Here is a 25,637-nt window from a genome sequence, read left to right on the forward strand (position 1 = left end):
CCAGAAACGCTGCCGGCTTCTCTGGGCCTGAGCTCATCTGAGATGGACTGACACAAAGTGGAAAAGTGTCCTGTGGTCCACATTTCAAATTGTTTTTGGAAATCATGGACGTCGTGTCCTCGGGGCCAAAGAGGAAAAGGACTGTCTGGATTGTTATCAGCGTAAAGTTCAAAAGCCAGCATCTCTGATGGTATGGGGTGTGTTAGTGCCCATGGAATGGGTAACTTGCACATCTGTGAAGGCACCATTAATGCTGAAAGGTACATACAGGTTTTGGGGCAGCATATACTGCCATCCAAGCAATGTCTTTTTCAGGGACGTCCTGCTTATTTCAGCAAGACAATGCCAAGCCACATTCTGCACGTGTTACAACAGCGTGGCTTCGTAGTAAAAGAGTGCGGGTACTAGACTGGCCTGTCTGCAGTCCAGACCTGTGTCCCACTGAAAATGTGTGGCACATTATGAAGCGCAAAATACGACAACGGAGACCCGGGAATGTTGAGCAACTGAAGTTGTACATCAAGCAAGAATGGGAAAGAATTCCACCTACAAAGCTTCAGCAATTAGCGTCCTCAGTTGCCAAACGCTTATTGAGTGTTGTTAAGAGGAAAGGTGATGTAACACAGTGGTAAACATGCCCCTCTCCCAACTTCTTTGGAACGTGTTGGTCATCAAATTCAAAATGAGTGAATATTTGCAAAAAACAAAGTTTATCCGTTTGAACATTAAATATCTTGTCTTTGTAGTGTATTCAATTGAATATAGGTTGAAAAGGATTTGCAAATCATCGTATTCTGTTTTTATTTATGTTTTATATAGATATTTCTCGGTACTCAAATGTTACCGCGACAAGCTATCATATTTTCCCATCATTCACCTTGTGCAGAAGACTGCTGATCATCTGCTGATTTGAGCTTAATGCCTCAGGTTTTGACAGCGTCAGCTATTCTTGTTACACTGATATATAATATTAATATATTGTTGCTGTTTATGGTTTTGTAAGGCTGTGCGTTCACTATACAACTCAACTTTTAAACTCACATGACCATTTGAATAATCAGATAACTGCAGAATCTAATTATAATTGGATTATTGAGTGCATGTAAAAGCACTCAATAAATCACAGTGAAAGCCGGAGAACTATTTCACTACAAACATCTCATCAGTATTCGGGTATCTAATCAGATTGGTCAGGAAACTTCTGACATTTAGCCAACTTAATTTTTTTCAACCTATCTGACATTTAGACCAAAGTCTGGTGTGTTAGTGAGCAAAATCGCAGAACACAGAGCCACTGTCCAGCCTCAGATAACAGTCTTCAGTCTCTGTTGAAAGGGTATGAATGAGTCACCCAGAGTGTAGCTGAGTGGCTGTAGTGAGATCACCCACACATTCTCCTCCTGTTTCAGCTATGAAGTCCTGGTCAACAATTCACAAGCTTCAAACCACCGGACTTTACCTCTTTAACAAGGCTTATTTACAAAATCACACTAACATACCAGAGTCAAAAGGCACTTGAAAGAATCTTGAACTATTGAGCTAATCTGTAGATGTCTGAAGATGGGGTTGGCTTGATAGGATGAAATGTAAATAAACTACATTTCACTTGGCCTACAGCAGTAACCATCTCAACTTTGGGGAAATAAATTTTCAGAAACAGCCAATCAAAGCACAGCTCATTAATTTAGCCAATAATTTCAATCCACACATGAAACAATAAAATAGACATGGAGTCTAAATCCAAGTTTCAGAAAGAGGAATCATGATTGATTTTACACAAGTTTGGTTTAGAAGCCAAACCACTAAAAATATCAAGTCATCAAGTTAATCAATCAAGGACATAATTTTCTCCTTACTGGAACTACTGTGTGTGGTGAATGGTGGGACACAGTCATATCCTTTATTTATAGACTTTGCAAGATTCCCATCAACACTGCTGAAGAACAATTAAGAAATAAGATGTCTCCATGTTAATAGTCATTCAGATGTTTGACGACAGTGATGCCCTGCAAGGTTCAGAGACAAATGAAATATCTCCTGTACCATTGTCACAAACATCTGCTCTCTCAGAGGCCTCGAACTGAGGAAGGAAATAAGAAGGTAGAAAGAAAAACAGAAAGCAGAGAGGCCATGTTGGCCCTGTGCTTCAGTTCTTGGAAATAAAGGCACTCCCAGGTCTCCCTTCTACACTTGCTATGGGGAGGATCCCTGCTGCCACCTTGAAGGGTCAAGGGAAGTTTCTACCTGAAACCTCTCCGACCCTCAATCTGACATGAGGGAGGGTGTCTACAAAACCATAAACATCAAGCAGAGCTACATCAACAGATACATTTCCATTTTTGTCATTTGCCTAAGACTAATAGCATCTCACATAACAAAAAAAGAGGCAAATACAAAAGAAAAACTTGCTAAAAGTTTCAGAGAGCTGTAGTGATTTTAGCATGCAGTTTACATCAGGCAGTCTGTGCTTCTGTAGGCAGAGTGCTTGAGGCTAAAACTTTTCCATCTCACACCTCAAATCACAGTGCCTGCTGCTGCAGCCCCCATCAGCAAACTACTAACAAAATGCTTTTCACAGATGTCCACAACACACTCTCTCTCTCTCTCTCTCGCATTATATATGTATATATATATATATATATATATATATATATATATATATATATATATATATATATATATATATATAGAGATATAGATATATATATACACACCCACACACACACCCACACACACCCCAGAATGGTAGAGGGATCTACTGTGCTCCCATCGTACCAGCAAGTGATGCGTCCAAAACTCTATATCTTTGAAAATGTACAACTAGCCCATGCTTACCACTCGTCCTTACAACTGCAACATTCAAGCATTCAAAAGTGAAACTTCTCTGTGGTAAAAGTCGAGCGCCGGAGATTAAAAAAAAAAAAGAAAAGGAAAAAAAAAAAAAAAAAAAGAATGAAAAAGAGAAGCAGAGACCAGGCTAGGATTGAAAAGCTGTTTCATCCCCCTTGTTTTTTTTTTTTTTTTTTTTTTTTAAATCCAGTCTTGTTAAAAAACAGTAAAACCACTCCATTTGTTTGCTATCCTAGGTGTGTTGTGTTCTCTGGGTGGAGTCCCATGAACCCTGCTGCAGACCTCTTGTAGTGTGTGATCAGATGAGAGTTGAGCTGCAGCAGTGTACTGGACCCAGTATAGCATGTAGGGTAAAGTTAGCATGTACCAACAGGGTGCAAGTTCCTATATAAAACTCCCTCTACAAATTTCCAGAGATGAATGTGACCTAAAATTAGCAACAGACCACACTAATATAACAAAAAGAATGACACATATAGCCAAACAACACAGCAGTTCTTTTCTGAATGGCAACTGCAGCAGTTCACAGAGAAAGAGAAAGAGAAAGAGAAAAAGAGAACAGCTTTAGCTTTTCATTACTTCTCTTGGCTTTCTACCCTTTCATTTATCTACCTTCCTTCCACTTATCACACAAACGCACAGGCTTTTTCAAAACTTCAGAATTCTTGAATGACATCTTGAAGAGGCCTGTCGTTAAGGACACATATTCCACATATCTTCCGATATGTATCAGCGCGATGGTAAACAGTCATGTGGGTAAACCTGAAAGTCTTGGCAGCATGGCAGCCAAGTCTTTGAGGAGTCTCTACAGAATAACAGATTTAAACACATGCTTGTGGATGGAGCAAGAGAGGATGGCTTGAATCCCTTCATACGACACTCATTTTATAACGGTGGAAATGAGGGGACACAGGCCTCATGTGCACACATTTCAAGTATAAATTTAAGGGGATATTTATTATAGGGGATATTTACCAATGCTTCATTGTATTAGTGCCACAAGCATTTAAACAGATCAACAGTAAGCAGACTTATTACAAACGACTCCACAATCACCAGCAGCAGGTGACGTGTTAGTCTTTGTCCAGACTGCTACTGAATGCCAGAAATTTCATGATTTACTTCACAGAGACATTTTCTCTCCTTCTCTGCTTTGCTGAGAAAATCACTGCAGTCAAACAATTATATGAAAATGCACTTTTCGTACTTCTGCAGTTGTCAGGCTGAGATTTCCCCAGAAAAGCAGTTTACATTGGCAAGGTGTGGGGGGTCTTTTCCCAACGGCTCAACTTGTCCCATCCTGTCTGAATGCATGGAGACTTTTCAGGGGTTAACATCTACATCCCCTGCAGTCTCATAAGAAGGAGATTATATACAATAGGAATAGAATAGATTTTTTAAATTTGACTTTTTTTTTTTTAAGGAACCACTACCTTTCATTCACTGAAAGTCTTGCTGACACAAACACACTTAATTCTGACCTTATTAATCCTTCAAGATATTATGAGTGATGACACAGCTGTAGCCAATGAGCAATCCAGCACAGGAAACCAGATCAGGCATTTGCTTCAGCTGATGAATTCAACACTGAGCTTCCTGGACACCTCAGTTCCAGTAAAGTCCTTCCAGCAGGTAATGGAAACACTCACCAACACTTCCTTAGAGCGCCATATGAGTGACATCACCACATTTAAGAGTTCGACCCCTATCTCTTACGAATATGACATGCTGTAAAAACAAAATATACTCTCTTTTCCGCCTAATGCTGGAAAGAATGTTATGAAATATGTGTGTGTGCTAATAAATCCCAGTTGCACACTAGGGTTATTTTGATTGTGAGGATGTGAAATAACAGGTATTCTTTATTAATAAAAAGACTGCTTGGTCTTACTTGAAGCTTGAGCTTTAAGACATAAATACAGCAACTGCTAGGTAAACAAAGTAGTAGAAACACAATATCATTAACTGTTTTCTTCCTCCTAAGGGACTGACTCATGGCTTGTTAAACATTTTTACAGTCATTTCGGTTGTAACTGTATCTTAGGCCTTAATGACCACAGAGCAGCTGAGGCGTTTGGTGACCCTAGTCAAAAGAGAAAATCTGAAAACCAACAGCAGCACTTCACGCAGGTCTAAAGATAGCACCGCCGCCTCTTAAAGACACACAAAGTCAAGCAGGAGAGCTTTGCTCTGGGACAGGCGGATAAATCTAGGAACTCTCAAGTGCAGCCATATACTCCCCCCTCCACTTTTTCAGAAAAAGTCACCAAACTATAGTAACATCTGCATGCCTGTGGTCGGGAAACCAAAGACCATGCGGTTAAGCTCTGCTCCTGGCTTCCATTTTCTTAGGATTCTCACTTCCCAGAATGTGGCTAAATCCTTCCTATACAGCCCCCCTCCCATTCTCCATCTCAAACTCGCTACCTCATCTGGTCTGCTTTTCCCATCTGCCATTCACTTAATAACTATTAACATGGTGAATTACTGCTTACAACCTCATGCCAATCAGTGGTCCGACACTACACACTAGTGTCCCATTCTAGGTCCCGTCAGACTCACGAAAAAACTTATATATGTATACACACACACACACACACACACACCCACACACACACACACACGTGTGTGTCAGCTCAGAAGGCAGGTCTTCAAGCCAAAGCCAACAGTAACTAAATGTATAATTATCTAGGTCAATAAATAAAGGAATGATCAATGGCTCCACAGCATGCTGAATTTTAGATCCTACATCTTCATTACCTGTGGGCTGTTCCAGTTTTGACCCTTTCCAGGGCTAATATCCTGCACCGAGTTAGACCTGTGGTTGCCTCCTTGACTAAAATAGATCTTAAACTTAGGCTGCCTTGGGTTCTGTTCTTTTCTGATCTTAAATGTGCAGCTTCGGGAAACATCCTCAACCACCTCGTTCTCGGTCTCCATTTCTGATATGGGAGCATGAAGGTCAGGCATGGATCCAGGACGTGAAGGGATTGTTCTAGGCTGTATGGGCTGAGATGTGCTCCTCTCCAGCCGAATTCGGGGGTAATGTCCTTCACAGCAGTTTTTAGAGCCAGTGAGGCTGGGACTGGTCACCTCTCTTTGGCCGTTTGAATTCATAGACGTTCCTCTGTCTTGTTGAAGCTGGAAGACGAATCTTCGGGTACCAGAAGTGCCATCTGTGGTTGGCTGGACGGACCAGCGGCAAGCACCATTTTGGCCGTCTAGAGCATAGGGCATTATTGTGAACTGCTGGACGTCTGAGCCATTTGTAACTGCATTTTGCTGGATACAAAATCCACCAATGCAGCTTCCTGGAGGTCCTCCATTAGGAATTCCAACAGTGGAGTGTGTTTTCTGAACATCATAAGGCCTAACACAGAAGACTCTTCTCTTAGGATGGCCAGGCTCACTGCCATATCTTGTCTGGTCCACTATCAGGTTAGGTGGACTCTCTCTTCTATAGTAAGGAGGAGGTGGAGGGTTAGACCATCCTTCCCCAGGTTCTGTGTAGGCCGGAGCTGGATCCTGGGGATAACCGGGAGGTGAATCCGTGGGCTGTCCATCTTCCTGGGATGTAGCCGAGCGCTGGAGGGATATCTGCATTGATGAGCTCTTGGTGGGACGCGGTTCTGCTTGGCTCTGGAGCTGTGGGATGAACATAGATGAGCTGCGTTTCAGTAAAGTGTCAGAAACCCCAGCCGGGCCAGGAGCACCCTCTTCTTCTAGTGCAAGATTCCTAGGCCCCATGTGGAACAGCATGGTGCCTGCACCAGAACCGGTACAATGTCTTTCATTAGAATCAGCACTGCCATTGTCGTCTTCGTCCAGCTCCTGTAGCTCGGGAGCCGTGTTGCTGCGGCCGGAGCTGAAGTACAGGCGCAGCCGGTGAGACATTCTATCTAGCGGAATTCTGCTATCCGGCGTAGCCCTGAGGAGGTTGGGTTGCGCTGTTGAGTCTTGGTTCTTAGTATCTGTTCCTCATGCTCTAGTTGTTCCTGTCGCAGTCACTTGATTGTTATGGATCTGGACCCAGATTTCTGGAAAGCCACTTTGGAACAACGTCTGTAGTAAAAATGCTGTGTAAATAAATCTGAACTGAACTGTATTCTCACGTCTCGCCTTGCTCCGTCTCAGTCTGCTCCTGCTGGCTCTGTCTCGCCTAACCCTTTTAAAAGTGTGTCTGATCGCTTCTGCTCTCACTCACCCACACAATTTCCCCCCTCTCCTCTGCTTTTCCCTCACTTATGCGCGCGCGAGAGAGAGAGAGAGAGAGAGAGAGAGAGAGAGAGAGAGAGAGAGAGAGAGAGAGAGAGAAGAAAAAGCAGTGTCTCGCTACACACAGTAACAAGAGAGGTACTGCCAGCAGGCTGAAAACTTCAGCCCACAAACTCCCAACGAGAGACAGAAGGAGCAAGCGAGAGAGAGAGCGGGAGAGAAGGGTGGGGACAATAACCCCCCCCCCCCCCGCCCCATTTACCAAACTGTTAGTGCTGCCACTCGATAGTGACAGACAGCAGAAATAGCCAGAGTGACAAGCAGCATTCCAGGCATGATTGGATAAGAACGCCTGGCACTCAGGCCAAGCTGAGGTGAGGGTAGGGTGGTCTCGGATTCAAACTCAAATGGCCACTCCCCCTTTTAAACACACCCACCGAACCAAATTCACCACCCAACTAGACCCAAACAGCCCTCTGTCAGCTGCTGCTGATCTGTCAGGACAAAGTAGGGCCCAGGACAGGGACAGAGAGAGAGGGAGAGAAAGAGAGAGAGAGTCAGAGAGATACAAAGAGAGATACAAAGAGAGAGAGATCACAGCTGAGCCAGGAAGCACACTCTCCACAAACCCATAAATCTGCGTGTGCTCGATCGTCCCACACACTGAGGACATGGGGGCGAGCCAAGCTGGGACATGAGCTAATCCTCAATGATGCATTTCACTGAAGACATCTCAAAGAACCTGGAAATCCCGCTCCTCTGATGCGTGGCTAGAGAGATTTGCCCCCCGAAAAAGGAGCCATCAATACAAAAACAGTACAGACGGCTGTGTCTTTCAGGGGTTAGCAGGTGGCTTTTGAAACCCAACCTCACTGGATCAGTAAAAATCACAACAAAAGTGCATTGATACTGACCCGATTTAGTCACTGCCAATGAAACAGTATCCCGTTAAATAAAATTTGTAGCCATTAGCAATGAATGAATTTTTATGGCCAACTTGGATTTCTTTACAATCAAATTGGCTGATGAAAATTTTTTTGGCCAGTTTTTATTATTATTTTATTTTTACCCAAATCTCACCATGTGTGGGGTAAATTAACATGTGAAACACACGGTCACATTTCTGGTAGTTAAGCAAAACTTGCCATATGAACATCATCATACAAACTCTAAATTAGTTGGCTAGTTAAACAACATCCATCAAATAAAGTGCCACACAAAGTAAGATGCAACAGTCATTCATAATGATGTTACATCATTTTAGAACAGGTGTAGGAGCAACATTCAAATAAAGTGCAAGTGCACATACCTGCCTCATGTGTGGACTTCATATAATTATAATATAAATATATAATAATATATATATAAAAATAATATAAAACACAGATCTGCCAAAAAAAACAAACTGGCCAATCGCTGATTTTGTACTGGAATCTGCTGATTCCAATCCTAGCTGATTCAGACTGTGAATCCCTAGTAACCATGATGCCTAAACTGAACCCTTGCACGAGTACTTCTAGAACAGTTAATCACCAACAGTTCCTCTCCGAGTGTAATAACAGTGACTCAGGACACAACCCACAGATCATTTAACAAAAGGTCAACAAATAAACCACAACCTTGACCACTATGAAAATAAAAGCACTAAAAACAGGCTCTGCTGTTTTACTTTAAGACTTGCGGTGTTGCTTTGTGGTTTTACATTTCCGAGCACTTTCAGAGACCAGTCAATGTCGCTTAGTGTCATACTTTCAATATTGTTCAGTGTCATTACTGGCAATGCCAAACTGGTCGCATGAGGCATTTAGGGAAAAAACCCTTTACTATAGAACTGCACATTACTAGTCTGCTAAACAAACACTAACAAACCACAATAATTTCCATTGTGTGCAGTGACCAGATCTCAAATGTGTTGATTGGGTGTATAAACTGAACACACCCAAGCTCTTCTGAGTCTATCCAAGTCCTGAGCAGCAGACCAAAGCATAAGCATTGTCTGACTGGGCCTGCAATACAGAGAAGAAGTCCAAGCCACTAAGGCAGATGTGTAGACCAATGGAGGTTACACCAGGCTCACTAATGTCATGCTGGAGTCCACAGATCCCAGAGGGTTTGCTTCATCTTAGTGGCCACGGAGGTCACAGAGAAAGAGCCATTCTTTCAGCATGGCTTCCATTTCCCAGCAAATGGCTCTTATGGTGATGTATCTGCTGTGGTTAAAAGGATAAAATTGTATAAATCTTCCCCTTACCCTGGTATATGCAGTTTGCTTCTTTAAATTTTGCACTAAAGCTACAATGCCAATGCAGCTAACATGAAATTGAAGCTAATACTCTACCAATAAGCATCATGCAAGCTGCAGGTCTACATGGACAAAAGTATGCAGAACGGCTAACAAGAAAAGTAGCACCTAGAGATGGTACTTATGTCGTACTGGGCATCGGTATCATGTCTATATCAGCAAAAATTTGGGACCGCACCAGCAGAGCTCTCTGTTTACCAGTTAGTCCACATCCGGACCCTAACCAGCTTTAGAAAATGACTGGAAGAATGAGATGTGGCGGATATGTGGCGGAAATTAGCTTTTTTCGCAGGGTGGCGAGTTACAATCTACTTGACAGGGTGAGGAGCTCGGTCATCCGGGAGGAGCTCAGAGTAAAGCTGCTACTCCTCCACACTGAAAGAAACCAGTTGAGGTGGTTCAGGCATCTGATCAGGATGCTCCCTGGATGCCTCCAAGTGGGGGTGTGTACCAGGCACAGCCTACTGGGATGAGACCCCGAGGTCGTCCTAGAACCTGCTGAAGGGATTATATCTTCAAGTTATGCAGGGAGTGGCTCATGGTCCATGGAACGAGATAGAGGAAGTTACGGCAGGACAGGGTCATCTGGGATTCTCTGCCTTCCCAACTGATACTGTGACCCTATCTAGACAAGCAATTAATGATGATGACGACAATTCTGTTGTGAATCTAGCCTTTACTATGTAAAGTAAGACATGTCATCACAGTGATTATACAATGGCCATGAGACGGCACTTTGTGTTTTTAATGACTGATCACACATATTACTTTGTTCAAGTTGGCATTACTCAATAACAGCAAGTCCCAGTTAAATAGTAACTGTACTGCTGCTGTACTAGCTCAACTGGAGCTCCTATGAAATGTCTCATGGCAGGAAGGTCAGTCCACACATCCTGTAAGAATGAATATGAGTGGGTTCCTCTATAAGACGGGTATTGTTTTGGAGGCCACATTTGGCCAGAAGAGGGCAGCTAGAGAAGAAAACAGACAGACAGTATGGCATAAGCAATACATTCATTGTGCCACAGTGGGCCTGAAGACTGAGAAAACTGAAATTAGGATTTATTGAGAGAACATACTGCTGTTTGCCATCAACCTGTTTGCTCACTTATTCATTCCCTTCATCTTTCCCATTTTTTTTCCATCCCTCACTCTTTCCTTTCATTTTTACACTTTTTTTCCCACCATTTGGTTGATATAATCTATGTTCATTTAGAAAGAACAGTGCTTACTGCTGTAAAACTGAATTCTTCATTTTCTCTACAAAAAAAAAAAAAAAAAAGTTGCCATGCTGACAGTAATTAATAAACAAGTGTGTCAGCAAACAGGTGACAAAGTAAATCCAGGTCATGCATGCGAGATGCCAATGACCTCTGTAGAACAGGCCACTAGCCAGGCTGCAATGAGATTTCTACCTACCTAGAGTTGCACTGAATCTAACTACTGTGAGCATTGCTGTGTGGCAATGAAGAGTCTTGATTTAAATAAATTAATGAATAAATGAAAAACACAAATTTCTCAGATTTTCCATCATAAAGCACTTTTATCCCCACTTCTATCCTTTTCTCCCATTTCATATCATTGTGTATTAAACACTATGACAGATGTGGTGGCCACAAAATGGAATCTGCAAAAATTCTTATAAATTCTTGTGGGTGACCCACATCTACTAAACCATGAAACAACAGTATAATCTCAATTGTCCAGACGAGGCTAAAGTCACGTACAGATCACTTGACATTAAAGTCACGCTGAGAATGAATCATAGTAAAATTCACTGCAGGTACTTGAGACCTTTAAATATGATAAGGCTCCAGAGGTGGAAGGGAAAAAGGGTGAGGAAAAATACACAACTGAGAGACAGCTGGCAAAAAATTGATGAGTGGAAATTACATGGAAAACAGAAAGAACTAGAAGAAAAGCAAAAAAGCAAAATAGGAGGGGGGAGGTAAGAAAAGGGCAACACAGAGAGAAAAACAATTGCTCATTGATGACAGAGAGAGTAGTCAGCATGGCGGAGTGTGCAGCCTTCTCTCAGACATATAAGGGCAACACTCAGGGTCTGAAGAGCAGCAACACTGAAACCCTGCCAAGAGCAGTCACACGAAGACAAAGCTCACCTTCTCCCTCCCAACTCGCACACAGAGACCGCATATATCCTGAGAACTCCACGACACAAGTTTGAAAAATTCTGTGCCAAAGCAAAAAAAACAAAAAAACAATTCTGTCCAGACTTGACAGTGGACCAACAAAACTCTGTCCCGATGCAACAGCAGCCCAACAAAATTTTGTTCCAATCTTACAGTGGCCTGACAAAATTCAGTGAAGACAACTGTAGACTGAATGTTCTGCTCGAACATGACAGCGGCCTGACAAAATTCAGCCAAGACTCAACTGTGAACTGACAAAATTCTGACAAAGACAACAGTAGCCCAACAAAATTCTGTGCAACCCTAAAGCCAGCCAACAAATTCTGTCCTAGCCTTACAACAACCTGGTTAAATTTGTTCAAAAATTTTTGCTAAACCCACAGCTGCCGAGCAGAATTCTGTCCCGACCCAACTGCAGCTTAACAAAGCTGTGTCCCTACTTAAAACATCCCAATAACATTCACTGCCCAAACATGGAAAAAAAAAAAAAAAAAAAAAGTCCCAAACCTAACCATAACCTGATGAAATTGTATGAATTTCGACTGTAGCCCAATTAAATTCTGTCTGAATCCAACAGTAGCCCGATAAAATTCTGTCCGAACTCGACTGTAGTTCAAATAAAATTCATACTGAATTTGGCTGTAGCCTGATAATATTCTGTCTGAACCTCACTGTAGCTTGATAAAATTCTGTCTGAATTCGACTGCAGCTCAAATAAAATTGTCTGAATTCGACTGTAGCTTGAAAAAATTCTGTCCCAACTCGACTGTAGTTCAAATAAAATTCTGTCTGAACTTCACTGTAGCTCGATATAGTTCTGTCTGAATTCGACAGTAGCTCAAATTAAATTTGGTCCGATTTCGACTGTAGCCGGATAAAATTCTGTTTGAACACAACAGCCTGATCGACAATGCGGCCTGATAAAATTCTGTTGGAACCTGCCTGTAGCTTGACCAATTTTCTTTGACCCAACTCTACTGTACCTCAACCAAATTTTGTCTGAACCTGACTGTAGATTGAAAAAAAAAAAAGTTAGTCTGAATCTGGCTATAGCCGACCAAATTGTGTATCTGAATGTAGAACAATAAAATCACGTCACAATCTGACCATACCCTGACATAAATCTGTCAGAATCCAACTGTAGCCTGACCAAACTTTGTCCCAAACTGACTGTAACTGACTGTAATGGTCTGAACATTAATACAATTTGCTTAGCACTGCACAGTATAATAAATATGCAAATTATAATTTTTAACATAGCTGACCTGTGTGTACACTCTCTGACCTTGGCCCAGAGTACAAAGTGTCAACCTTTTCAGCTTTAAAATGTCCTGTGTTTGCTCTGGGAGCTGTCGGAGTTTTATACCCGTGTTCCCGGAGCATTTATACACACAGAGTGAAATCATGCTGCTTTACGATCACTGAATTTTTCCCCCCAAGCAGAAGGCAGTTGTTGACTGACTACAAACTTACCATTACAACAGCATCATGCCATTGAGTTTGGGTACTTAAAAACCTTGAAACGTCTAAACATTTAGATAAAAAAATACTGAACCTGTCTGGGTTTTGGGAGTTAATCTGAGCTGAACATTGACAGATTGTAATAAAAAAGCAGGGTAAGCGAGCATTGCTTGCAATGGCTATTTAAAAAAAAAAAAAAAAACCCTAGCCACAATGGGTACTGTTTGCATAAAAGTAAACAAACATACAAATAAATAAAATGAACATGTAAAACTCTCTTTGGGAGAAAAACATTCTTTCAAAATTTCAGCATGAACCTGCAGGAGCTGCCAAACAATGTCTCAGAAATGCTGGTCAGGAGAAACAAACTGCTCATTATCCAGGCTGACCAGTGAGAGTGTGAGGGCTAAAATATCAAAGCAATACCCCATTTGGGGTAATTTGGGTAAATTACACAAATTCTTTATTCCATACAACGTGGCCAATCAACTCGTACTAATAACACTACTGAACTTCCTTTGGTAAAACAAATACACCTTGAACAGAGCTTTTATTTCAAAACCTTCTCACTAGAACATCAGTTCATTGGAACTGAGCATGTTCTGTGGTGTGTCAAGCTGTTATCCTGCTAGCTAAGCTAATACCAGCTCCACAAACTGCACAACGCTATTGTCTTAGTACTGTTTAACATTGAGCAACTGTTGCTAGATTTAGGGATTCAACCAACAATTACTTTTATAATCAATGAATCTATACTTTTTTCAATTAACAGATGTGAAACAAAAAATTGACAATGTTGCCATTTTTAAAATAATGAAATATCATATAACCATAATGCTGGCCAAACAAACAGCAATAATCAAAAACAAATTATTTGTCACACATTTGGCAAAGAAGCTACTGTACGAACACTTCATTTCTAGAATAACTACCATCCCACCAACTGTGCAGAAAGCTGCCTCTTCAACTACATAAGGTGGATCTATTATGAGAGAATGCACACATATGAGAAACAACAATTCACCCCCAATGGCTCATGATTCAGGCCTCACTGTAGCTTCTGATTTTACCTTAAATAGGCCGCCATGTCAATAAAGCTCCATTGATGAACAACATTACGACAGCAGACAATTACAACTAAGGCTGTCGCGATCACTCGATACTCAGAAAACATGAATTCAGGCACAGAACGGGTCTCACCAACAACTTAATTACTTGCGACATGGATGCAAGGACAGCAGCAACGATGTAGTTAGTAACAATGACTGCGAAGTTCATCCACACTGTCGTTTTTGGAATGGAATATTACAGATACGTCATGAACATTTTAAATTTTGTTTACACTGAGACTCAGATACAAGCACATGACCGTCATACACGGCAATTTTTAATGCAATTAAGTCTTTTTGATCCACCCCATTAGTTTCGGTCAACATTGCTAGCTTAAAGCTAACCATGGTTCACTGCAGCTGTAGCTCAAAAATAGTGAACAGACATTCAGTGGACCTTTCAGTAACATTTCAACTAACTACTCATTCACAAGTGTGAAAAACAGACATATGCCTCTCCAACTTTAAGATATGAGAGCTGACATCAAGGCAAGCTAGAAATGTGATGCTACGACTTCCATTCTGGAAGCTCAGAGTGAACGGCTGAAGATCACTTGTTTTTATGGTGCTTTGGAGGAAATTTCAGGGAACTAATATTCCAGTGCACGGGAGCGATTTTCACAGCGAGACACTCTGGAAAATTAGTGATTTCCTGAGCAGAACTACTATTAAGAAGAAGAACTGCTGAACTAGGAAGCTCTTTGAGACAAAACCTAAATGAATGTGGAACTGTGTGTGTGTGTGTGTGTGTGTGTGTGTGTGTGTGTGTGTGTGTGTGTGTGTGTGTGTGTAAACTATGTATTCAGTAAACTATATTTATCTATTGTAAGTTTCTTACCAGTCTGTTCTCATCAAACACTTCAAACAGCAGCCTGTGGTTCTGGGGACATACCTACAGATAGAGAGACAGAGAGAGAATAGATTTAATAAATATTATATATTTTAAATAATAATAATAACAATAACAATAACAACAACAACAAATAAATACACACACACACACACACACACACATAAATATAAAATTAATTTGTCCTTTGCCCATGTCAATGAAATGGCTTGAATTTTAGAGAGAAAAAGATGGGGAGAGAGAGCGAGACGTATGTGTATGAGTAACGAGTGTATGTGTGCATGTGTCACTGTAATAAATTAACTGAAGAAATTTCTTAAATAAATAAATGAATTGCACAAATACAAAAACTGTGTAAATGTGTTTATATACTCAGAGCCAAACACACATCCTCCAGATTTTACTGAGAACAGGGAGGTTGTAACAGAAAAATACATCTCAACCGGTCAGTGCAGACACATTCAAACAGTTTAGGCAGTGGGTCAACAGTAGGGAATGAATGAATGAATGAATGAATGAATGAATGAATGAATGAATGAATAAATAAAGTCAGATGTATGAACTTGCTCACTTTTAAGGGGGGTGGGGCAAGTGATTAGTAATCTCTGTTCTCCCTTACAACTTCCCGGTCAACACGTACAATACAGTGAAATAACAGAAACAGAAAGGAAAGTCCCTACAAGCAGTCAGCAAATGAACTGCATGTGTATGCTAAAATTTGCAGGAAAACGCCAGTGTTTTCTCTGTTGAGGATATACTTACATTTTCCCTTAGAAAATTGTAAATTGTAAATTGACCAGATATATTCAACCTTAGCATATGACTGCATAACTATCCATAGAAGAAGCTGGTGCATAACATAACACAGACTCTGTGATTACGTAATGTGGATGGATGGATGGATGGCCAGACAGACAGAGTTCTTTTTTTGAGTATTGCCCCATTTCTTAGGGGAAGATTTCAACCACTTAGTTCCAAGGGGCAAGGTGACACTTGAAAATAAGGTGAAGTGGTAAAAATAAGGAATGGAACTGCGCCCAAGTTTATCCAAATACAATCCAAACACAAAAGCAGGTGTAAACAGGCCCTGTATGAAACGATATTTTTCTAAAGCGAACCCTTACATTAGCCTCAGCCGGCTTCACATTTCTGTACGGCAGGTACCAAACGAGGTTGTGATTGGAGTGTAAGTTAACACACCGTGGGCCAGAAATAGATCTTATAAACCACACGTGTGAACGTCATAACAGCAACTCTGATCGCTCATGAGGACTGGAAAATTCCCTCTCTTTCTCGCTCGCTCTCTTACATTCGCTCGGTCATTCATTTTTTTTTCAGTCACAGCTGTGGCTTACATAACTAACCACATAATAACACAGCCAGCATCATCAGCTGCTTTAAACAGGGACGCACATCTGAAATTCTTGGCCATCGTTAGTCTGATGTCTGTTTCTGTCTGTAGTGTCGAGACTGATTATCGTTAAGTGTAGAAATTGAGCAGTAACAGATCAAACTGCAAGATGTGTCATGAAAAAATACTTGTTCTGACTACACAACACCTAAAATACTAAATAAATAAATAATAAATCCAAAGTCTTCCCATTTCAGAATATTTGGAATAACTGTTCGCTCATCTGGAATAAACGCTGAATAATCCAACAATTTACCACACATTTAAATTCTAACACTGAACCAGTGCTGCTATGATCTGCTGACCCCAGTTAGAGTATATATTCTACTGGGCATCTCTAGCTTTAAAGCAAAAAGTTCAAAAATCTATTTTCCTGAGGAGCTGGAAACAACAAGCAGTACAAGTTCATACTCCACCAATTAGCATCATGCTAACACCACGCCTAAAGCATCACACGCTTTAAATTGTGTCATGTTTTTAAAGGGCCCATACCATGAAAAAAATGAATTTTCCCTTTATTCCAGACTCCATACAGTCTATATGAGGGGAAATAAAATGCAAAATCATCCTTTTATTGTGATGTCACAAAAACCAACACATTTACATGTTTACTTATAATCTAGGAATAAAGGAGGTTGAAAAACTATCAAACTTTTTGGTATATTAAAAAAAGACACAAATGTCACATGTGAACCTTATTTACATACACAAAAAACACTTGATATGGGCTCTTTAAGTAATCTCAAATAGATTTGATTTCTGACATTGTATGGCATCTTGCTGTCTATAAAATTTTACAATGGTACATAAACAACATCTTAAAGCCCGAATTCTGTCTGTAGTTTTGTTTGTGCAATATTACATACTAAATGCTAGAATTTACCCTCATTAACTATAACAGACTGAGGGCCTATTTGTATTAATCAGTAGAAATAATGGTAAAATTAAAATAAAAATCAAATCAATAATCAAGAAAGTACAGTTGGAGCTAAATGAGCTTTCCAACCTTAACACATAGAAATACATACATCAAATGAATAAAACTAGTGCAAATACAGCAGCAAATAGCACAATTAAACTGAAATATATTTTTAGTTCCAACATATTTACAGTATATTTTGTTGAATCTGTGACTAGATGCAAATAATGAGCTGATCTGAATGTATATGCACAGATATTAACTTCTCTCAGTGTTTACTTTGGGAGGCTCAGTTGTAACACCATTAAAACTACCTGCTGTATGGAGGATATAAAATAGCCTGGTTAGCTTTCACTCTAAATTGGTTATATGCCTCAAATTGGTGCTATTTTACAGCCAGCAAGAGAGAGAATAAAATAATACAGGTAGCAATGCACTGCTATTTTTCTATATGCTGAAAGGTTGTCAGTGTAACCCTAACTCTAGTGTAATGCACTGTAACAGTTAAATTATTAAAATCTAGCTTATTTTAAACAACATGCATTAGCTAGCTATGTTGCATTTGTCACCTTCTCCACCATCAGGAAAGTACGTCTGTATAGCTGTAAGTACATTTCATAGTTTTGATCCTCACTGGAGGATTGTCTAACAACAACTGTGTCAGTAGCTCAGTGACAGCAGGAATCATATACAAAGTTAATGCATCAGAAGAGCTCACTAGTGGAGTTTTATGTCTCACTGAAGTCTTTTGATTGGCTGACTGAGCTGTGGTTGAAGGTTTTCTAAAGCTAGACAAGACTGCTCTTTGGTCACACTGTATATTTGAATAGATCATGTACAGTCAAAACCTACGATTTACATATTTACACTGTATGAAAATGCTACATGAATGTTATGTGAAACACAGCCCCTACACACAGCTCTGTCTGAACGATTTCCAAAACATCGGTTTTATTCAAAATAACATGCTGTGTACCAAGTACTGAGCAAAAACACTTAGTGTTAGTTTGCTGTGAACTGGCTTATAGTTCATTTAACTCTGGTCAAACTAACCCTGTGACACAAATCTGGAGTGCAGGTAAGCTTTCAGGTACAGCTGGGCAATATAGCAAATATAAACATGCTAAATCTTTAAGTACTGATTATGTCGACAATGTGCTCAAAAAAGCACTGTGGCATAGTTTGTCAAGATCAGGGGATTCACTTAGGATTGAACAATTGTAGTTTTTCATGACTCCTTTAAAATAAAAAGCATAGATACTGCCACCTTTGAGAGAGAGAGCGAGCGAGAGAGAGCGAGAGAGAGCGAGCAGAAAAGTAAAGTGAGCAGAACTCCAGCTCAAGGGAATGGGAAAATATGGCCTGTGACATCTAGTGGAAGTGAAATGAGGGGGGTGGTGGAGTTGGGAAAAGACACTCACTCTGAAATAGAATTCCTCATTCCATTTGGGATTGAGCGTCTGAAAAAGAAGAAAAGACATTCATATTAGCACAAACATTTAACATTCAGCAGTACTCAGAGACGGTGTGGAGAGCTGACGGGTCTTAGCTAATTCAGCCGAGAGGGAGAAGGGTCTTAGCTGATTTGGCCAAGAGAGAGCGAGAGCAAGAGGGAGCGAGAGAGAGAGGTAATGTAATAATTTCTGTACAGTATGGGAAATTCAGACATGAATATTTGAAAATATGCATAGAATTTTAGAACTGCACCCCTCTGCATCTCTAATTTAACACCTTTCATTAAAAAAATGACCACTTTTTCATTCATTACAATATTTTCACACACTAAAAACAAAGAGCAGCCATGTTCAAACAATAAAGAAAAATAAAATTGAACAAAAATGGATATAAATAGGTTTTTCTGGACAGTAACAACAAGTTGGAGCACCCTCTGTTGCATGTTTTGATTAGTGAAAATAAGCACTTTAAAACAGCATCTTTTATATTAAATGACATCTTTTCTGATTGGCTTCTCTGCATTGTGGGGGAAAAGAGGAGATGCTGTTTCAGCATAGTTTTTTTATTTTTACATTCTATATCATATGTATAATATTTTGAATGTGTTAGTAATGTCACATTTAAAAATACTATCAAAAACTATTAATACAACTATTAATATTCCACATAGTGTGCTTAACTACAATATGCTTATTATTATGCATCACAATAATAAAATACGGTCATACTGCAACAGCAACAATTGGCAACAATCAAAACTAGGCATCTGTGCACATCCTATGAGACTTAAGTGGGCAGCAAAGAGGCTGTAATAAGCACAGAAGTTCTGCTATCTTAGTCAGCCCAGTCAGAGTATAATATAATTAGTGCTGTAGAATCAAGCTATTTTTAAAACACATTAAATATCCAATATTGATGAAAAAAAAGTGGGTTTTTACATCCCTAAAACAAAGAGATAAATGTGGTCTTCCGCATTGTTCATACATGTGATACTGTTTTAAATAAATCTGCTTAGTATTAATGTATCGGGTTATTGCCAACCGACAAAGAAAACACTCATGTATTAAACCTTTCGAAACGCATGTCCCCAAACTTTTGACAGGTAGTATATAGGAGCACAAGACACACAAAGCAATGAAGAGCGAAGATGATCTTGAGCAGTATTGACTGAGTTAAGTGGTAAATTAATCATTAAGCAGAGACGACATAGTGATTGCTGTTTTAAACGCTCACTGTGGTACATTTACTGACCCTATAGGGATCCACACAAGCACACAGCATCAATCACATACTGTACACACACACACAGAGTAATGAATACCTTAGGTTTTATCAGTTTGTTAGCTACATGCTAGAACCTGTTAAAATACCAACGGTAATTAAAAGACAGCAGATGCACCTGTGTGTGAATGAAGACTCGCTTTTACAAGCCAAACACAATTAAAGGAAAACTTCTACATACATGATACAACCGCACCTGAGCTCAAATTAAAACACAGTAGTCATAACAAAACTTCATATCTCTGAAATGGTAACTTTACAGAAGGAGAAAATAAACTGTGCTTAAAGCTACACTCTAAGATTTGGTGAAAACATTTGTTGCCCTTCCCCGAACAGATGAATCTAATGATTGAAGGAACATACAAAGAGCATACAAAGAGAACTCGCTGAGGGACATATCTTCCAGCATGTGAATGAATTATGTACTGTTCCCATCAGATCTTCATCAGTATAAATGTTTTCAGTATATGCTTTCAGCCTTTAAGACGTAAACATCGAGCTGGTCCTTCTTTTTGGATCTGCGTCTGTAACGCGGGGTAAAAAAAAAAAAAAAAAAAGGTCTGAAAACCCCCACGACTCTGACTTTTTAAATTTTTATTTCAGGCTTCACAGGGCGACTCACAGCAACACACAGACCATATAGTGGCATTATTCCTTCTTTTAGTTTTAACAAAAAATTATACTATAAACTTTAATATGCACTGATCAGGCATAACAATATGACCACCTCCTATATAGGTGCACTTTGTAGTTCTACAAAGACTACAGACTGTAGCCCATCCATTTCTCTGCATACTTTGTTAACCCCCTTTTTCCCTGTTCGTTAGTGGTCAGGACCCCCATGGACCCTCACAGAGCAGGTACCATTTTTTGTGGTGGATCATTCTCAGCACTGCAGTGACACTGACGTGGTGGTGTGTTTGTGTGTGTTGTGCTGGTATGAATGGATCAGACAAAGCAGTGCTGCTGGAGTTTTTAAACACTGTCCACTCACTGTGCACTCTATTAAACAATCCTACCTTGTAGATGTAAAGTCAAGGATGACTGCTCATCCGCTGCTGCACAGTTTGTGTCGGTCATCCTGTAGTCCTTCATCAGTGGTCACAGGATGCAGCCCACAGGACTGTGCTAGCTGGATATTTTTGGTTGGTGGACTATTCTAGTGACAGTGAGGTGTTTAAAAACTCCAGCAGCACTGCTGTGTCTGACCCATTGGGGGGTGTACATGGGGGTCCTGACCACTGAGGAACAGGATAAAAGGGGGCTAAGAAAGCACGCAAAGAAACAGATGGACTACAGTCTGGAATTGTAGAACTACAAAGTGCACCTAATATAGTAAGTGGAACTGATAAAATGGGCAATGAGTACAGAAACAAGGAGGTGGTCACAATGTTATGCCTGATCGGTGTACATTAATATAATATTTTCTCCAACTCATTTTCTATTGGACCATTCATCCATCACTAAATGTTCATACAATTCAAAGAAAGTTTTAAATATGGATGTCATTAGCAATAAAAAAAGCTGCCCTGGCCCAATAGCACCAAAACACACCCAAACCGTGATTCTGCCACTGCCGTTTCACAACTGGGGGTTCTGTTTCAGCCAAAAGTAATATTTCTCATTTAAGCCATAAAAATCTATTTTACCTCATCATCCACATGACATTATTTCAGTAGTCTTTTGGCTCACCCAGGTGGTCTTTTGGAAACAGAAATATTCTTCCTGCAGAGTAGTAGCTTTCTCCATGCCATCATTCCAGCACTATCCTCGCTCAATGTTTGCCTGACTGTGGACTCATGAACACTGACATCAGACAGAGTAAGAGAGGCCTGCAGATCCTTAGATGCACCCTGGGACTTTTTGTGATCTCCCAGAATATTATACGTCTTACTCATGTTGGATTACCACTCACTGGAAAGACAATAAATGGTACTGAACTTTCTGTTTGAGAATGAATCAGTGAAGACAACCAGTAATTTCATCAGAAATTGTTGGGAACCTCTTCCAGCCTAATGAGCAGAGGCAAATTTTCTGAGGTCTTCTGAAATCTCCTTTGACATGTGTTTCCAGACATTGATGGTGAAGTCTTGCATTGATGTTTTATATAAATAGGGTAGGGTAAGCCACACTCAATCTCGAGGTTCATGTACTTTTGCCACCCAAATTATATATGTTGTATCACTTTGTTCAACAAATAAATGAAAAACTATAACTGCTGACATCATTTGTTTTGCTGGACTGTCTCATCTAATCTAATGTTATGCCTTCAATTAAGATCTTATCATATTTAAGGGCCAAACTTATGCAAAAGCTCACATAATACTAAAGGTTTCACAAAGTTTTGAGCAGCACTGCATGCCATTAAATTGAAGAAAAAAAATACATAATTCAACTCAGAGGATCTAACTTAACTTTGTATTTTATAGTTACTGTGAAAAGGTTTAAACAAGGCATTTTTGGGGGAAAAACAAAAACAAACAAACAAACAAATAATAATAATAATAATAATAATAATAATTAAAACATGTGCCATAGCTTTCCACAGTCCATATTTTTCCTCCAGTATGTTAAATGCATTTGTTATTATGGAAACACATTTAAATAGTACAAAAGATAATTATAACTGCTTATATAAGCAGGTTTATCTGAGATTACTTAACATGGTTCATGACAATGGTGATGATTTATGCAGTGATAATTTGTGGGGAATAAGTTTAAATTTCACTTTTAAAAAGGCTGACAACATTTTTCACAGGTTTGAAAGATTAAAAAAATGAAAAAGCCTGAAATTGAGCATGTGACGGTGTCACTCTCACTGATGCTGCCTGTGGTCTCCAAGGCCAAGAAGATAAACAGCCAACGTTCATCTGCACTGCACTGCTTCAGGCCTGTAGATGGGCCCTTTATTGCTTTCCTCTGTCCCTCAATGTCACACTGAACAACAAACATCATTTCTCCCTTTCTCTCCACTCCAGAGATCTTTCACTGCAGCAGAGTCTGAGCTATATAAATCAGAAAAACCGGTCTGCGGGTTCTTGCAGGGAAAATCGGGTAATAACCCGCACCTTCACACACCCATTCTGACTCCTGGCTTATCTTACGCCAAGTACCATATGGAAATGGCTTTGGCACATCTGAGAGCGTCTAAGCGTGGCTCAATTAAAGTATTGAAAATAAAGGCTCCTAATAGCTCCTTGGCTTGGACACACAGTTCTGGGAATTGGTGATAGAGGCCGTACATTATGTGAAAGTTCTTTAACCTTTCAGACAGCTCGTCAGACTCACCCCTCATTTACCAAAGTGATTCTTCAAAAAAAAAAAAAAAAAAAATATCCACTGAAAGGTTCTTTAGGGAATAAAAAGTGGTTCTTCTAATGTACTGCATATTATTCTAATGTACTGCACATAGACCTGATTCAAACTGAATCATTATTAGCATCATTACTGCAAAAGCCTGTAAGAAAGCCCTCATTTCTTTCTGGAAGTAATCCTGCCTTGCTGTAGAAAATGCAGTACAAATAAACAATCATTGACCTCAACAAGATTATGGTCTTTTTTCAACTTTGCTATTTTATAGTTTAAGCTAAAGCAAACTGCATCAACAATGTGTTACCTGTATGTAATATGTACCTCCTCACTGTGGACTGGCAGGACATAAAGTCTATATAAACAGCTGAACCAGTAATACGGCTGGGTTAGTACAGGCCTGGTTCAATCAGTCAGCCAGCAGTGTGGCTGCATTCCTTTGACTTGTACTCTGAACTGCACTAGGGCACTGCGCCCCCTGGTGGTCAGCTTGCTTAGCCCCACACACACACACACACACACACACACACACACACACACACACACACACACACAGGTGGAGCAGTTAGTACAAAGGTTAAATGCACTCAAATTTTAATGTATCTGGATTTTAGACTTTCTCTTCAGTTCCATTATAGTCATTAACATTTAGTTCCTATTTCCTTTCTGGAGTGTAATTTAATTCTGATCTGTGGATTCAGCTCCTGGATTGCTTTACTGTCACTCATGCCTCTAACTTAGGAGCTTTGGCATTTTATTTTATGCAGAAAAGAAGAATAGACAAGTAGAGAGAAACACAGCCTAAAAAATCTTGGTAAATATCACCATTGTCCAAAAAAGTCCCATCTCCATAATTTTTTCTACACTCTTAAAAATTAAGGTTCCTTAGATGTTCTTTAATAAAGAAAACCTGAGAACCATGAACACTCAAAGAACCCTTTGCATGAATAAAAGGTTCTTTGCATTATGAAAGGACTCTAGACTGATGGACAATGAGTTCTATATGGTTCTTTATAGCACCAGAATGGGTCCTTTCTGGGTTCTTCTATTGTTACAGGCTTGATCCTAACAGTAAAGTAAACCCTTTTGGGTGCTTTTAAAAAGACTCTATACAGAACCATATAAAACACTCTCCATCAATTTGAAGAATGCTTTCATGATGCAAAGAACCATTTTGTCATTGCAAAGGGTTCTTTGAGTGTTCATGGTTCTACATAGAACCATTCTCTTTACCAAAAAGCCCCTGAAGAACTCTCAAGTGCGTATATCATTGAAACACAGCAGATGCACTTTACATCATGTGAAAGTTTCATGATGCGTGGATTAAATAGGAAATTTCCTTTCCTATTTTGGAGAAATGTTTTTGTTTGGACAGTCACTATATTCTGATAGACGGTAAATGCTCTTAAGTTTCACTGCAGACTTCAGAAACTATAATTATATTATATATTTTTTATTTAAGTTGTTTCTTTTTCTAGGCTTCTGTTACTTCTGCTCGAGTCATTATTTAATTCAAGAGAAGTTTCACCTGAGGATAAGTTTAGGCTACTTGATACACCTCTATGTGTAGTAACAGCCTCTACTCTTCTGGGACAGATGGTGGATGACAGCTGTGAGGATCTGATTGCTTTCAGCTACAACAGCATTAGTGAGGTTAGGCACTGATGTTGGATGATGAATTCTGGACCATGACTGGTTCTCCAACTGGGCTGGGTGATACATAGTATACACTGGTGTGCCTTGATACTGACATGTGATATTGCTTCTGAGTTTAAAAGATATTTTTACTAATATATGTGGTAGATAAACATTATAATTAGAAATTTAATATAATGCCCATAAAATAGCTGTGTTAGCTGGATGGAGCTCCATCACTCCAAAAAACGCAGTTCCACTGTGCCCCAAGCCGTGGTGGGGGGCTTAATACCCCTCCAGCAGACACTTTGCATTGGGCGTGGTTACAACTTAAGCCGTGATCTCACCAAATGTAGCAAAATTTGCCAGTGAAAAAGCCTGTTCCCTTTAATGTTAAAGGACATGGGTATGGGAAAAAGCACTTGCTTCCTGAAGTGGTTAATTCTGCTTTGCGCCAAGTTCATCTAGGGGTACTCCAACTTAACGGCGAGCTGTGGGGTCTTCTTTCTAAATAAAAACCCTAAATGCAGGAACTGCTCCTCAGTAAACACGGGCTGTCATTGACAGTTGCAAACAAATTAGTTAAGTAACTAACGTCATACATTCATACAAACAGTCTTTGGGTGCTTTTGAATATACAGCTGGAGTAATACAATCAGTAGTGGGAAAAGAAGGTTTAAGCCTACTTTA

At 39.9% G+C, this 25,637-nt stretch overlaps 1 protein-coding gene across 10 annotated transcripts in view; it reads right to left on the reverse strand.

The window, feature by feature from the left end:
- The window catches only part of nedd4l (NEDD4 like E3 ubiquitin protein ligase), a 132,465-nt gene that overhangs the window by 56,634 nt on the left and 50,194 nt on the right, over positions 1-25,637 (reverse strand). For 4 of the 10 annotated variants that reach the window (XM_037545991.1, XM_037545989.1, XM_037545988.1 and 1 more), the window contains exons 4-5: positions 18,689-18,727; positions 14,926-14,979 (exon numbers count right to left, since the gene is read on the reverse strand). In XM_037545991.1, coding sequence (XP_037401888.1) covers positions 14,926-14,979; positions 18,689-18,727 — 93 coding nt within the window. Of the gene's footprint in view, positions 1-5,610; positions 7,046-14,925; positions 14,980-18,688; positions 18,728-25,637 lie in introns of those variants that run through there. The other 6 variants (XM_037545986.1, XM_037545987.1, XM_037545983.1 and 3 more) reach the window with 4 other exon arrangements.

The sequence above is a fragment of the Pygocentrus nattereri genome, chromosome 16 (assembly GCF_015220715.1).
Source record: "Pygocentrus nattereri isolate fPygNat1 chromosome 16, fPygNat1.pri, whole genome shotgun sequence".
Taxonomy (NCBI): Eukaryota; Metazoa; Chordata; class Actinopteri; order Characiformes; family Serrasalmidae; genus Pygocentrus; species Pygocentrus nattereri.